Source organism: Pseudophryne corroboree, chromosome 4 (genome assembly GCF_028390025.1).
Source record: "Pseudophryne corroboree isolate aPseCor3 chromosome 4, aPseCor3.hap2, whole genome shotgun sequence".
Taxonomy (NCBI): domain Eukaryota; kingdom Metazoa; phylum Chordata; class Amphibia; order Anura; family Myobatrachidae; genus Pseudophryne; species Pseudophryne corroboree.
This window is the reverse complement of record NC_086447.1, coordinates 333,358,872-333,374,242: the sequence shown is the minus strand read 5'-3', so window position 1 is coordinate 333,374,242 and position 15,371 is coordinate 333,358,872. Positions and strand designations below refer to the sequence as shown.

At 48.0% G+C, this 15,371-nt stretch overlaps 1 protein-coding gene across 2 annotated transcripts in view; it reads left to right on the top strand.

Annotated features, from left to right (window-relative positions):
* The window catches only part of LSG1 (large 60S subunit nuclear export GTPase 1), an 85,803-nt gene extending 70,667 nt beyond the window's left edge, over positions 1 to 15,136 (top strand). For both annotated transcript variants that reach the window (XM_063916428.1, XM_063916427.1), the window contains exon 14: positions 13,774 to 15,136. In XM_063916428.1, the coding sequence (XP_063772498.1) occupies positions 13,774 to 13,953 (180 nt within the window). In that variant the 3' untranslated portion in view covers positions 13,954 to 15,136. The remainder of the gene's footprint in view (positions 1 to 13,773) is intronic.
* Positions 15,137 to 15,371: the final 235 nt, after the last annotated feature.

The window sequence follows — 15,371 nt, the reverse complement described above, 5'->3', positions numbered from 1 at the left end:
AAGCCGTTTGGCAATGAAGGAAGCCTCACGGATTCTACGTTGGGCAGAACGCCATCTACCGGCAATATTCATTCCGGGAGCCCTGAATTGGGAAGCAGACTTTATCAGTCGTCAGGACGTGCATCCCGGCGAGTGGGGCCTCCATCCGGAAGTGTTTCAACTCCTCGTGGAAAGGTGGGGTCTTCCAGATGTGGATCTGATGGCGTCTCGACACAATCACAAGGTTCCGGTCTTCGGAGCAAGGACAAGGGATCCTCAAGCAACATTCGTGGATGCACTGGCAGTGCCGTGGAGGTTTCGGCTGCCGTACGTGTTCCCTCCGGTGTCACTCCTGCCCAGGGTAATTCGGAAGTCCAAGCAAGAAAAAGGAAATCTGCTTCTCATAGCTCCGGCGTGGCCCAGACGGCACTGGTTCTCAGACCTGCAAGGCCTATCGTCAGAGCGTCCACTTCTACTTCCACAACGCCCAGACCTCCTCGTTCAGGGCCCCTGTGTCTACCAGGACCTAGCCCGGCTGTCTTTGACGGCGTGGCTCTTGAAGCTTCCGTCTTTAGAGCTAAGGGTTTTTCTGAAGAGGTCATTAAAACTATGTTGCGGGCTCGGAAACCGGCCTCTGCTCGGATTTACCATCGGGTCTGGCATTCCTACTTTGTTTGGTGCGCATCTAACCATTATGACGCTTCCAAGTTTAGTACAGCCAAACTTTTGGCTTTTCTACAGCAGGGCCTAGATTTAGGCCTGCGTCTGGCCTTCCTTAAGGTTCGTATTTCTGCCTTGTCGGTGTGGTTTCAGAGAAAAATTGCGACTTTACCTGATGTTCATACTTTCACTCAGGGTGTGTTGCGTATCCAACCTCCCTATGTCCTGCCTGTGGCTCCTTGGGACTTGTCGGTGGTTTTGGAGGCGTTGCAGGAGCCTCCATTTGAACCTCTTGGTTCAAGCTGACCTTAAGTGGCTTTCCCTTAAGGTGGTGTTCTTGCTGGCTTTTGCCTCTGCTAGAAGAATATCTGATTTTTCACCGTGACCGGGCGGTTCTTAGGACTCGTCCCGGATATTTACCTAAGGTGGTTTCTTCGTTCCACCTTAATCAGGAGATTGTGGTTCCAGCTTTTGTTTCTCCTGATTTGTCTCCCAGAGAGCAGTCTTTGGATGTGGTACGGGCTCTCCGTATCTATGTGAAGAGAACTGCTTCTATTCGAAAGCCTGATTCTCTCTTTGTTTTGTTTGGATTTCACAAACGTGGCTGGCCTGCTCACAAGCAGACCCTGGCCAGGTGGATTAGAATGGTGATTGCGCATGCTTATGTGAAGGCTGGTCTGTCAGCTCCTGTTCACATTACGGCCCATTCTACTCGGTCTGTTGGACCTTCTTGGGCGGCCCAACGTGGTGCGACCCTTGACCAATTGTGCAAGGCGGCTACGTGGTCCTCCGGGAACACGTTCATAAGGTTCTATGCCTTCGATACTGCCGCTTCCCAGGATGCTTCCTTTGGACGCCGGGTTCTTGTGCCCGCTACAGTGCGTCCCCTCCCATAAGGAACTGCTTTAGGACATCCCCATTGTCCAGACTTGTGGAGCCCAGTGTACCCCGCAGCAGAAAACGAGTTTTATGGTAAGAACTTACCCTTGTTAAAACTCTTTCTGCGAGGTACACTGGGCTCCACAAGGCGCCCACCCTGACGCACTTAGCTTCTTTGGGTTGATATGGCATTAGCTGCTGACACTTCTCTTGTTGTGAGAGTGTGGTGTATGTGGCTACTAACCGTTGTCGTCTCTTTTCCTGCTACTGCATTTGGCTGGTTAACTAAACTGAGCTCCTGTGCTGGGAGGCGGGGTTATAGAGGAGGCGGCGCTGTGCATTCTGGGAACAGTCAAAGCTTTGAGCCTGTTGGTGCCTCGGATCAAGATCCTACTCTACACCCCATTGTCCAGACTTGTGGAGCCCAGTGTACCTCGCAGAAAGAGTTTTAACAAGGGTAAGTTCTTACCATAAAACTTGTTTTTTCTATCTGACTAGTAGCCGTCCCAAAAGCGCACTTGACACTCCCCCCGTTTCGGGCACCGCGCCCCCGCAATGCTGAACCGCTACCCCCAGATGCCCACCACTGTCAGTCACCTTGTTGCAAGGAGAAGGGTTGCGCATGCACACTGCGGCGAAAGCATACGCAGATCAGATGAACGTGGCTGCTGCGTAGACGTGTGGATGTGTCCATCTCTGGATCGGCCCCACATGCCAGAAGTGATCATGTTCCACTCACATATTCCAACACTTCATTTGTCAACATGTCTAATAAGGTGCTTATTGATTTTAATAGTCATTATCAGGTATTGCACTAGTTTTGCAGATACAGTAGGTGCAATGATATCAGGCCAATATATTGTGCTGTGCACGACTGTCTGCATAAATAGGTGGACACTGACAAATGAGTACTTTGTGGAGATGCAAGGTTACAAGCATTGGAAGTTTTGGTTAGATGTTTCAGGTGTCCTGCAGAATTACAGATGCATTGGTGAAGGTAATTTCAATATGAACAATGCTGCCCTTACTTCAGTTTAGCTAGACTATCAAACTTTTACTTTAAAGCATTGTAGGTCACCTGACAGGTTTTACATGACCTTAAAAACTGCTTAACTTAAAATACTTTTTAAAACAATTGGCTCAGAAATTGACTATTTTTTATGAATAATTGAGTCATAACTACTTAGTGTATTGAATCATATTTTTACAAAACATATGCCTAGTGGGTATCTAGCACCACCCTGTGGGTGTGTCTAGAAGACCTATGTTGTATTATCCACCACAATTCTTTTGCAATTTTCAATACTCTGTAATGCCCCTAGACCAGTGGTTCCCAAACTTTTCTGAGTCGCGTCACGCTAGGGCATGGGTCTTCAACCTGCGCCCTGCAACTGCTGTGGAACTACACATCCCAGCCTGCCCTGTCTCAGTTTTAACATGTCTTAATAGCAAAACTGTGGCGGGGCCTGCTGGGATGTGTAGTTGCACAGCAGTTGGAAGGCCGCATGTTGAAGACTTATGCCCTAGAACTGGCCTGGCCAACCTGTGGCTCTCCAGCTATTGTGAAGCTACACCTCCCAGCATGCTCTGCCACAGTTTTAGCATTTCCTAATAGCAAAAGTGTAGATGGGCATGCTAGGACTTGTAGTTTCACAACAGCTAGAGAGCCACAGGTTGGCCAGGTCTGCCCTAGAGTATCAGAATTTTTTTATACAGCACCCAAAAGTTTTTTATTGAGAAAATCAGAAAAAAATATTAAATTAAGTAAATTTTGTTTATATGACATCCTCAGGTGCAGTTATGTGGAGAGGAACCGGATTCACTTCTGGTAGTCCAAATAATTTATTATTGAAAGCCACAAGAACTGTAATTTCCTCAGTGGTGGATCTAGACTTTACTTTTAGTAGTGAAGGGGGTTTAAGAATTAATGCCCACTCTCTCCCAAACACAAACCCCCCCACCACCTTTCTACTCATTGTTCCTCCCACTTGCAGTCCTGCCCCTCACAGTTTTGGTCAATATATGCCACACCGTGTCCCCCCAAACACATTATATGCCACACCGTGTCCCCCCAAACACATTATATGCCACACAGTGTGTCCCCCCAAACACATTATATGCCACACAGATTCCCCCCCCAAACACATTATATGCCACACAGTTCCCCCCCCCAAACACATTATATGCCACACAGTGCCCCCCAAACACATTATATGCCACACAGTGTCCCCCCCCAAACACATTATATGCCACACAGTTCCCCCCCCAAACACATTATATGCCACACAGTGCCCCCCAAACACATTATATGCCACACAGTGTCCCCCCCCAAACACATTATATGGCACACAGTGTCCCCCCCCCAAACACATTATATGCCACACAGTGTCCCCCCGCCAAACACATTATATGCCACACAGTGTCCCCCCGCCAAACACATTATATGCTACAGTGTCTTCCAAACCCATTATATGCCGCACAGCCTCTATCATGGACACTAGTTTAGCACATGATGAAGACTGCACAGTGCCAGTACATGGAAGCAGCTGCTGCCAGGCATGGGAGTGTGGCAGGTGTATAATGTACAGCAGTGAGTACACTGCCATCCCTCTATCATTGACACTAGTGCAGCACATGATGAGGACAGCACAGTGCTAGTACATGGAGGCAGCTGCTGCCAGGCATGGGTGTATGACAGGTGCAATTCCCTGGACACTCTGCTGATTTCATTACCAGCTCTAGAGACGCTACTCATTATGTAGCAGCTGAGACTGCAAGCTGTGCCTGCCCTGCAGGATGGGACTTGTAGTTCTCCCTGTGTTACATGACGCACAAAGGGCTAGCAGTGTGCTCACACAGGGCACAGTATAGTGTATGCAGGAGCTTGGCAGTGTGATCATACAGAGACAGTATATTTCTCATACGTCCTAGAACAGAGGTTCTCAAACTCGGTCCTCGGGAGCCCACACAGTGCATGTTTTGCAGGTCTCCTCACAGAATCGCAAGTGAAATAATTAGCTCCACCTGTGGACCTTTTAAAATGTGTCAGTGAGTAATTAATACACCTGTGCACCTGCTGGGTTACCTGCAAAACATGCACTGTGTGGGCTCCCGAGGACCGAGTTTGAGAACCTCTGTCCTAGAAGATGCTGGGGACTCCAAAACGACCATGGAGTATAGACGGGATCCGCAGGAGACATGGGCACTTTGAGACTTTAAATGGGTGTGAACTGGCTCCTCCCTCTATGCCCCTCCTCCAGACCTCAGTTAGTTAGATTCTGTGCCCAGAGAGACTGGAGACACAACAGGGGAGCTCTCCTGAGTTTCTCTGAAAAAGACTTTTAGGTTTATTATTTTCAGGGAGCACTGCTGGCAACAGGCTCTCTGCTTCGTGGGACTGAGGGGAGAGAAGCAGACCTACTTCTGTGAGTTAAAGGCTCTGCTTCTTAGGCTACTGGACACCATTAGCTCCAGAGGGTCTGATCACTTGGTATAGCCTAGCTGCTCGTTCCCGGAGCCGCGCCGTTGTCCCCCTCACAGAGCCAGAAGAAAGAAGCCGGGTGAGTAACCGAAGTACAGAAGACTTCAGTAAAGATGGCAGAAGACTTCAGTGTCCGAGGTACCGCGCAGCGGTCACGCTGCGCGCCATTGCTCCCACACACAAGCTGCACTACATGGGTGCAGGGCGCAGGGGGAGCGCCCTGGGCAGCAATATTACCTCAAGTTCAGCCTGGCAGAAGTAATACACAGTGCTTAGGCACTGTATACAGACCCCCGCCAGTATAAAGAAATAGCGGGACATAAGCGCGCCATTCAGGGGGTGGTGCTTGGTTCTCCCAGCTCTAGTCAGCGCCATTTTTCTCTTCACAGTGTGCTGCAGAGACGCTGGTCCTGGCCTCCTACACTTCTGTCACAAGTAACAGGGTGCTCAACGGGGGGGATGCTGGGCACAGCAAAGTTTAACAGGTCTGGGGTGTTTTTTATTTATTTATTTATTTATTTATATATATATATATATATATATATACACACACGCACGCACTTTCAGACCGGGATAGGCGCTGGGTGTGAGCTGGTATACTCCCTCTGTGTTTCTCTAATAGGCCTTATTGTGGGTTTGTCCCCTATAGCCCAGTGTGGGAGTGGGTGTCGGTACGAGTGTGTTGACCTGTCTGAGGCTGAATGCTCTTCCCAGGAGGAGGCTGGAGTGGGGACAGAACAGAGTGGGGGAGTGAATCTGTCGGCACCGCCGACTGCTGATTGGGTAAATATGTGGAGTGTCTTGAATGCAAATGTGGCTTTGTTAAATAAAAGATTGGATAAATCTGAGGCTCAGAACCAAACATGGAGACAATCCATGGAAGATGCTTTATCTCAAACGCAGACTCCCTCAGGCTCACAGAAACGGTCGTTTACCCAAATAGCAGACACAGATACCGACACGGATTCGGATTCCAGTGTCGACTATAGTGATGCCAGATTGAATCCTAAACTGGTTAAGAGCATTCAGTACATGATTGTGGCAATTAAAGACGTGTTACATATCATGGAAGACCCAGCTGTTCCTGATACTAGGGTCTGTATGTTTAAGGGAAAGAAACCTGAGATAACGTTTCCTCCCCCTCATGAGCTGAACAATCTTTTTGAAAAGGCCTGGGAAATTCCTGACAAAAAGTTACTGATTCCCAAGAGGATTCTTATGGCATATCCATTCCCCTCTGAGGACAGGGAAAAGTGGGAGTCAACGCCCTCTGTGGACAAAGCTCTAGCACGATTGTCCAAGAAGGTGGCGCTTCCGTCCCCTGACACGGCAGCCCTAAAGGATCCTGCGGATCGTAAGCAGGAAACTACCTTGAAATCTATTTATATCACTACAGGTACGCTGCTCAGACCTGCCGTGGCTACTCATGGGTGAGTAGTGCGATTGAAAAGTGGGCAGATAACTTATCGTCTTTATTAGACACCCTGGATAGGGATAGCGTGCTTTTGACACTGGGTCATATCAGGGACGCTGCAGTCTACCTCAGGGAGGCTGCGAGAGATATTGGCCTCTTGGAATCAAGGGCCAATGCCATGGCGGTCGCGGCTAGAAAAGCATTATGGACTCATCAATGGAATGGTGATGCTGACTCTAAGAAGGCTATGGAGTCTCTGCCGTATAAGGGCGGTGTTTTGTTTGGTGAGGGCCTCGCGGACCTGGTATCTACAGCTACCGCGGGTAAGTCTTCTTTTCTACCTTATGTCCCTGCTCAATAAAAGAAAACGCCCCATTATCAGATGCAGTCCTTTCGGTCTAATAAATTCAAAAAAGGACGAGGCTCCTCCTTCCTTGCTGCTAGAGGTAGAGGAAGGGGAAAAAGGTCGCCGGCTGTGGCAAGCTCCCAAGAGCAGAAGTCCTCCCCGGCTTCTACCAAAACCACCGCATGACGCTGGGGCTCCGCTGCTGGAGTCCGCACCGGTGGGGGCACGTCTTCAACTCTTCAGTCAAGTCTGGGCTTGCTCGGCTCTAGATCCTTGGGTACTAGAAATAGTGACCCAAGGGTACAAACTGGAATTTCAGGACGTGCCCCCTCACCTTTTTTCAAATCGGCCTTGCCAGCTTCTCTTCCGGAAAGGGATATAGTATGCGCTGCGATACAAAAGCTGTGTCAACATCAAGTCATTGTCACGGTACCCCCGTCACAACGGGGAGAAGGTTTTTATTCAAGTCTGTTCGTGGTCCCGAAGCTGGATGGCTTGGTCAGACCGATTCTGAACTTAAAATCCCTCAATTTATATCTGAAAAGATTCAAATTCAAGATGGAATCTCTCCGAGCAGTGATCTCCAGTCTGGAAGGGGGGGATTTTATGACGTCAGTCGACATCAAAGATGCATACTTACATGTCCCAAAATATCCTCCACATCAAGCTTACCTGAGTTTTGCTGTTCAGGATTGTCCATTACCAATTTCAGACGTTGCCGTTTCGTCTTTATACGGCTCCGAGGATTTTCACCAAGGTAATGGCGGAAATTATGGTGCTCCTGCGCAAGCAGGGTGTCACAATTATCCCGTACTTGGACAATCTCCTGATAAAGGCGAGATCAAAGGAGCAGTTACTAAGAAACGTTGCACTCTCCCTGACAGTCCTGCAACAACATGGTTGGCTCCTGAATTTGCCAAAGTCACAGTTGGTTCCGACAACACGGCTGTCATTCTTAGGCATGATCCTGGACACGGAATTGCAGAGAGTGTTTCTCCCAGTAGAAAAAGCTCTGGAAATCCAGAACATGGTCAAGGAGATTCTGAAACCGGCAAGTGTGTCAATTCATCAATGCACTCGGGTGCTGGGGAAGATGGTGGCGGCCTACGAAGCCATTCCGTTTGGCAGGTTCCATGCCAGGGTGTTTCAGTGGGACCTGTTGAACAAGTGGTACGGGTCTCACCTACACATGCACCGGAAAATAAGCCTATCTTCCAGGACCAGAGTATCTCTCCTATGGTGGCTCCAAAGTTCTCACCTCCTAGAGGGACGCAGGTTTGGGATCCAGGATTGGGTCCAGGTGACCACGGATGCAAGTCTCCGAGGCTGGGGAGCAGTCACACAGGGGGAAAATTTCCAGGGAAAATGGTCAAGCCAGGAAGCTTGTCTGCACATAAACATTCCGGAATTAAGAGCCACCTACAACGGCCTTCTACAAGCGGAACATCATCTTCGCGGTCTACCCGTCCTGATTCAGTCGGACAACATAACAGCAGTGGCGTACATAAACCGCTAGGGTGGAACAAAGAGCAGAGCGGCGATGGCAGAGGCCACAAAAGTTCTCCGCTGGGCGGAAAAACATGCAAGCGCTCTGTCAGCGGTCTTCATTCCGGGCGTGGACAACTGGGAAGCAGACTTCCTCAGCAGACACGATCTCCATCCAGAAGAGTGGGGTCTTCATCAAGAGGTCTTTGCAGAAGTGACAAGTCATTGGGGAATTCCTCAAATAGACATGATGGCGTCTCGCCTCAACAAGAAGCTTCAGAGATATTGTTCCAGGTCGAGGGACCCTCAAGCCAGTGCAGTGGACGCCCTGGTGACACCGTGGGTGTTTCAGTCGGTATATGTGTTCCTTCCACTCATTCCAAAGGTGATAGGGATCGTGAGAAGAACAAGGGTTCAAGCGATACTCATTGTTCCAGATTGGCCACTGAGGGCCTGGTATCCGGATCTTCAGGAATTACTCATAGGAGATCCCTGGCCTCGTCCTCTAAGAGAGGACCTGTTACAGCAAGGGCCGTGCGTGTTCCAAGACTTACCGCGGTTTCGTTTGACGGCGTGGCGGTTGAACGCCAAATCCTAGCTCGGAAGGGTATTCCCGGTGAAGTCATCCCCACTCTGCTTAAAGCTAGAAAGGAAGTAACGGCGAAGCATTATCACCGTATTTGGAGAAAATATGTGTCTTGGTGTGAATCCAAGAAGGCTCCTACGGAAGTATTTCAGCTGGGTCGTTTTCTCCATTTTTTGCAAGCAGGTGTGGATGCTGGCCTAAAGTTAGGCTCCATTAAAGTGCAGATTTCGGCCTTATCAATCTTCTTTCAAAAAGAATTGGCCTCCCTTCCAGAAGTTCAGACTTTCGTGAAAGGTGTGCTGCATATCCAACCTCCATTTGTGGCACCGTGGGACCTTAACGTGGTGTTGCAGTTCCTTCAGTCACATTGGTTTGAACCTTTACAGAAGGTTGAGTTGAAATTTCTCACTTGGAAAGTGTCCATGCTTTTGGCCTTGGCGTCCGCAAGGCGGGTGTCGGAATTAGCGGCTTTGTCTCACAAGAGCCCCTATTTGATCTTCCATGTGGATAGAGCAGAATTGAGAACTCGTCAACAATTTCTGCCAAAGGTGGTTTCTTCGTTTCACATGAACCAACCTATTGTGGTGCCTGTGGCTGCTGAAGCCTTGGCTGATTCAAAGTCTCTCGATGTAGTCAGAGCTTTGCAAATTTATGTAGCCAAAACGGCTCGTATTAGGAAAACGGAGGCTCTGTTTATCCTGTATGCTTCCAACAAACTTGGGGCTCCTGCTTCTAAGCAGACTATTGCACGCTGGATCTGTAATACGATTCGGCATGCTCATTCTACGGCTGGATTGCCGTTATTGAAGTCGGTGAAGGCCCATTCTACCAGGAAGGTGGGCTCATCTTGGGCGGCTGCCCGTGGAGTCTCGGCGGTTCAGCTTTGCTGAGCAGCTACTTGGTCGGGTTCAAACACTTTTGCTAAATTCTACAAGTTTGATACCCTGGCTGATGAGGACCTCATGTTTGCTCAATCGGTGCTGCAGAGTCGTCCGCACTCTCCCACCTGGTCTGGAGCTTTGGTATAAACCCCATGGTCCTTTTGGAGTCCCCAGCATCCTCTAGTACGTATGAGAAAATAGGATTTTAATACCTACCGGTAAATCCTTTTCTCTTAGTCCGTAGAGGATGCTGGGCGCCCGTCCCGGTGAGGACTCTATCTGCAGTACTTGTTATTAGTTATTGTGTATGTTACACAAAAGTTGTGTTTCGGTTAAGATCAGCCTGTTGCTGATTTTGGTTCATGCCGTTAACTGGTATTTAGTTAAAAGCCATGTTGTACGGTGTGTTGTGGTGTGAGCTGGTATGTATCTCACCCTTGGTTTAACATAAATCCTTTTCCTCGAAATGTCCATCTCCCTGGGCACAGTTCCTATAACTGAGGTCTGGAGGAGGGGCATAGAGGGAGGAGCCAGTTCACACCCATTTAAAGTCTTAAAGTGCCCATGTCTCATGCGGATCCCATCTATACCACATGGTCCTTTTGGAGTCCCCAGCATCCTCTACAGACTAAGAGAAAAGGATTTACCGGTAGGTATTAAAATCCTATTTTCTGGTGTATGCAGGGGCTGGAATTGTGCTCATATAGGGCAGCAGTATAGTGCATGCAGGAACTGGCAGTGCGCTCACCCAGGGCATATGCGCATGAAGGGGATAGTCACTGTCTCTGCCCCAATGTATTGTCCTGCACCGACCCCTCTCCCCCGCTATTACTTTGCCCCCATCCCCTAGTACATGATGCCTGCAGACACCGACCAGGCTGAGCTGCACATATGGTGTCTCTGTGCACCTGGCGAGGGATGCATGCAGCACAAGCCACTCTGCCCTTGTTTGTACACCCGGGTCACACTGACCTGTGTACGCCGCAGCACCCTGCAACTCCCGCTACAGCAGCCGCAGGTATGGGACTGAGAGCGGAGGCTGCTGCCGGCCGAATCTATCAGCCCTGAGGAAGAGATTGAGCGGAGAGTGGCTGCTTACGTCACATTGAGCCATATATATATATATATATATATATATATATATATATATATATATATATATATTAAAAGGTTAACGCTGCTCCTCACCTCTATTGGGGGGGAATTCAAGTGTTTTGCGTACCGGTGGCTACTAGATGGCACTCAACAGAGTAGTTCAAGTGTTGCTTTGTTCGGGCGCGCACAGCTAGCGCTGACATTACGGTTATGATCCGTCATTTTGACGGGCTGGTAACAGAGAGATAGATAGATATAGGGAGGGGGGGGGGGGGAGATAGAGAGATAATTTAAAGGAGCCTTATTAACTGGTTGGCGGTCTGCATACAGAATTCAGGTCATCGGTCTGCAATTCGGCGTTCCTTAAAAAAAAATATATATATATTGTATGTGTAGTTTAGCTTTTACAATCCGCACATTAAATTGCACATACACACACACACACACACACACACACACACACACACACACACACAGTCTTGGCATATTATTATGGCCATCTACAGGCAGCTGACACCTCTCAGACAGTAGGAAGGTGCAGCTGTTGCAGAACCTCCTTCTGCTGGTCACATGACAACCAGATGAGGTACGAGGCACTGACCTGGCTGATGCTGTGACTCCTTATGAGGGAGGTCAGCAGGCTGATGCCGCCCTCCCTTGAAGGTGCACGGGGTCGCTGCAACTGGTCAGGGCCGACTGGGAGGGAGGTCGGATCAGCCGGCAGTTGTGGAAGCCAGTGCAGCTCTTCTTATTGCCTCCCTGGCCGGTGAAGGTACCGCCCACCACCACCTCACCGGGCTCCAGCAACTCCTTGGACGGCTTGTGGTCCTGGCATGGGGAGCGGATCTTCTCACCAGTTACTGTGCGGGGAAGCGAGCAACGCAGGAGGGGGAGCTGGGGACAGGCTACAGATAAAATGCCATGCTCCGTCTTACCAGATCCCAAACTAGGTGAACAGGGAGCAGACGCGGAGAGCGGCTGCTGAAGTCACGTTGAGCCATGTGTTAACTTACAGGGGAGCGATCGCCCCCTGCTGGAGCCACCACTGTTTTGCCTATTACATTGACCATAAATAATTTGAGTTGGTCCTTGACCACCAACTTGAGGCACCCCCTTACAAGTGCCCTGAGCCATCCCAGGGCGCCACGGCACACAGTTTGGGAACCACTGTCCTAGACAGTATCCCCAAACCCCTATGGCATAGTCCCATCACATCAGTAGCCTTTTGTCACCCTAATACAGTGGTTCCTAAACACAGTCCTCAAGGCACCCGTAACAGTCTAGGTTTTAAAGATTATCATACTGAAGCACAGGTGACTTAATTATTACCTCAGCCAGTTTGATGATCTGTGCATAAGCATGGATAGCCTTAAAACCTGAACTGTAAAGCTGGGTACACACTATAAAATATGTACCCAGCCCGACATCGGCAGCAACTGGACGCAGCATGGGAGCTGGCATCGGCATGTGCGTACACACTTGCTGATGCGGACAGCAACGGCGAGAGCCCTGCTGTATTTGATAGCATGGTCCTTGCTAACGACATCACCCGTCAGCCCTGCATGTAGTGCCAACAGAAGATGGCCCTGATGACCCGCGGGAGCATGCATCGTCCGTGATATAGTGGGTACACACTAGACGATAAGCCCGATAAATTAGTGAGGATCAGGCAACATATCATCTAGTATATAGCCAGCTTTTAGGGTGCGTTAAGGACTGCATTTGGGAACCACTGCCCTAGTAGCAATACACCACTGACACTTGCCCATAGATTACTGCATGATGACATCTTCCACACCATTCCCCCATACCTGTTCCCTCTTCCATATATGCACTTAAGATGAGTGCAGGGGATCTGCAGCTCAGAGGGGACCAGTCAATACCCTCTGGGCAGCAAGTAACACTTGGAGAGACTAATGATCACACATACACTAAGTGCACTACAGTGATCTGCAGTTCAGTGCTCGGAGAAAGGAGCGTCCGTTATCCTTCAAGAACTTTTGCAGTATTCACTCAGAATGCAGATTGTGAGGCAATGTCGGTGGTCACAGGGCAGTCCTTCACTGAAGAGTTTGGAGACTCAAAGATGCTGGGAGAGGCAAGCACGCATGCCTATAGTTGCACCCAGTCTGACTGTGCCAAGGAGCTGGTTAATACAGAAGTCTATAGTTTAAAACTGGGGTGTTAATAGAAAGGTGGAACATCTGGAAACACCGCACAAACTCATGACCAACCTGTTATGCAGCTTCAGGAACTGCCGACAATGACATCACAACTGGGTGGGTAAATTTAAATGCCTGCCCAGTTCTGATGTCTGTCCAGTCATAGTGAGTGGCTGATTGGCATGTGTATATAGCTTACCAAATGGATTACTCTGTTGGCGAGATGGTTGGTAGACCAGTAGGTTGCTCATGTGTGTACTCGGCATTAGTCTTTGTTGTCATCTCTAACATGAATGCTCATAGAAATTATAATCATTTTCTATTTCATTTTCAGTCCCTGTGTTTTAAAAGTAATCAGCAACTGCTATGACTACACCGCTTACATAAATGTGGTTCTGCAGATGTTCATGTGGGGGAACTAGTATGTTTAGTTTCACATCACATTTAGTCATGCAAACACTGTTCACAGGACTGCACGGGGAAAGTGATTACAGGGGAAGATGGTTGATGAAAATGACTGGAAATAAATCTGGTTATACAGCGTGACTCTGTTCTTTATGAGATTTTGGAAATGTTGGTTATCTAGAAGGACAATGTATTATTCTCAGCTTAAAATTAAGGTCAGTACTTGAAAGGGAGAGTTACCTGATGTAAATGTGCCTCAGGCATTTTGTTGGGTAATCAATCCAATTATAGGTCAGCTGATCTGAAAATGCTTTTGAGGAGCTGCATTTCCAACATACCTACCACTATCTGCTTAATGAAACCTATATATCTGTGCAATGAGATCCTTTTCATTTTGCAGGAGAACGTGCGTGCACTAACCAAAGGTGTGCAGTCTGTAATGGGATACAAGCCTGGTAGTGGACCTATGCCATTATCTACTGCCAGCACAGAGACACTGTCGGGAAAGCCCTGGAAAAAGCATGGAAACAAAAACAAGAAAGAGAAAGTACGGAGACTTAACAAGCACCTGGATGCATGAATATGAGAGACAGGATTGCTGAAGTCTGGAACCGAAGATCCTGTACACTTTTACTGTGCTAAGATTGGACACATTTTTTTAATATTTATAATCCAGATGCCAAATTGCACATGTACGATCCAATCGTGAGTAATTGCTTTGTACAGGAAACCTGCTCACCTTACCATGGGGCCAAATCATGTAGTATTCTTGTCAGCAATGGTGTAAGACTTATTTTGTAAATCTTTCTCTCTGGTAGGTGGGAATTACCATTATTCAACTTCTTACTACCCTTACCTTGTGTAGTTTCTGGGAAGTGTATACAAGGCATCCATTCTAGACAAGTATTGTATGAAGGACTACGAAATGACAAATGGACGCTCACCAACATAGACTACAAAATACTGGAATTTCAAGAACATTTCTTAAATGTGAAAATGCCTGATTGTCAGGGAATAAACCTTGGTTAGCAAAAACATCTACAGAATATCTGGGACAAACTGTTCACCTTGTGCTATTGTATCTTTTGTGTGACAACTAATCACTAGATCAGTGGTTTCCAAACTTTTTTGAATCACGGCGCCCTAGAATATCAGAATTATTTTCACGGCACCCCTAGGCCAAAAATTTCTTATTGAGAAATTTAGAAAGAAATATTACATTAAGTAGATTGCGTTTATATGTCATCCTTAGGGTCAGTTGTGTGGTGAGGGACAAGATTTGCTTCTGTTTGGCCACATATTTTATGACTGGTAGCCACCAGCACTGGTTTTTCCTATTATATTGACCATGAATAATTTGAATTGGTCCTGGACCACCAACCCAGGGCACCCCTGCAAGTGTCCGAGGCACCCCAGGGAGCCACGGCACACAGTTTGGGAACCTCTGCACTAGATAGAAAAACATGTTTTAACCATAAACCCTAGTCTGCAGCAGGAGCACATCAAGTCATGTGTGAGGGGCGGAGCTATTGCCCGTTGTTACATCATACTTGGTTAGCAAAACATCTAGAGAATATCTTGGACCAAACACCTTACTGGGTAAATGTCTCTCATCACCATAGAAGTGACACTCTTGGTTTACCTATCTGTCTGGGTAGTGTTTTGCATTTAGTAAGATTGTATGTGTCCCTCCTATTTACTATATTGACAACATGTAAAGAAACCAGAACAACTTGCAGTTGAATAAAATAAGAATCTCCACACTTCAAGCATGGTCAGTATTAATGTAGGCTTAAAGGAAATGTAAAAAGTATCCAGGCCTTCATGGACAAAAGGGAAAACTATTCTGTATTGTGGGCAGCAGTGATATAATAATTCTGTTAACACTGGCTGAGTGAAAGCATCAGTCATCCCATCCCACATAACCTGAGCGTTACTCAGATGGCTGATGTACATGGACAGTGATCCAATGCTGTGTCCACGGACCACAGTGGATCA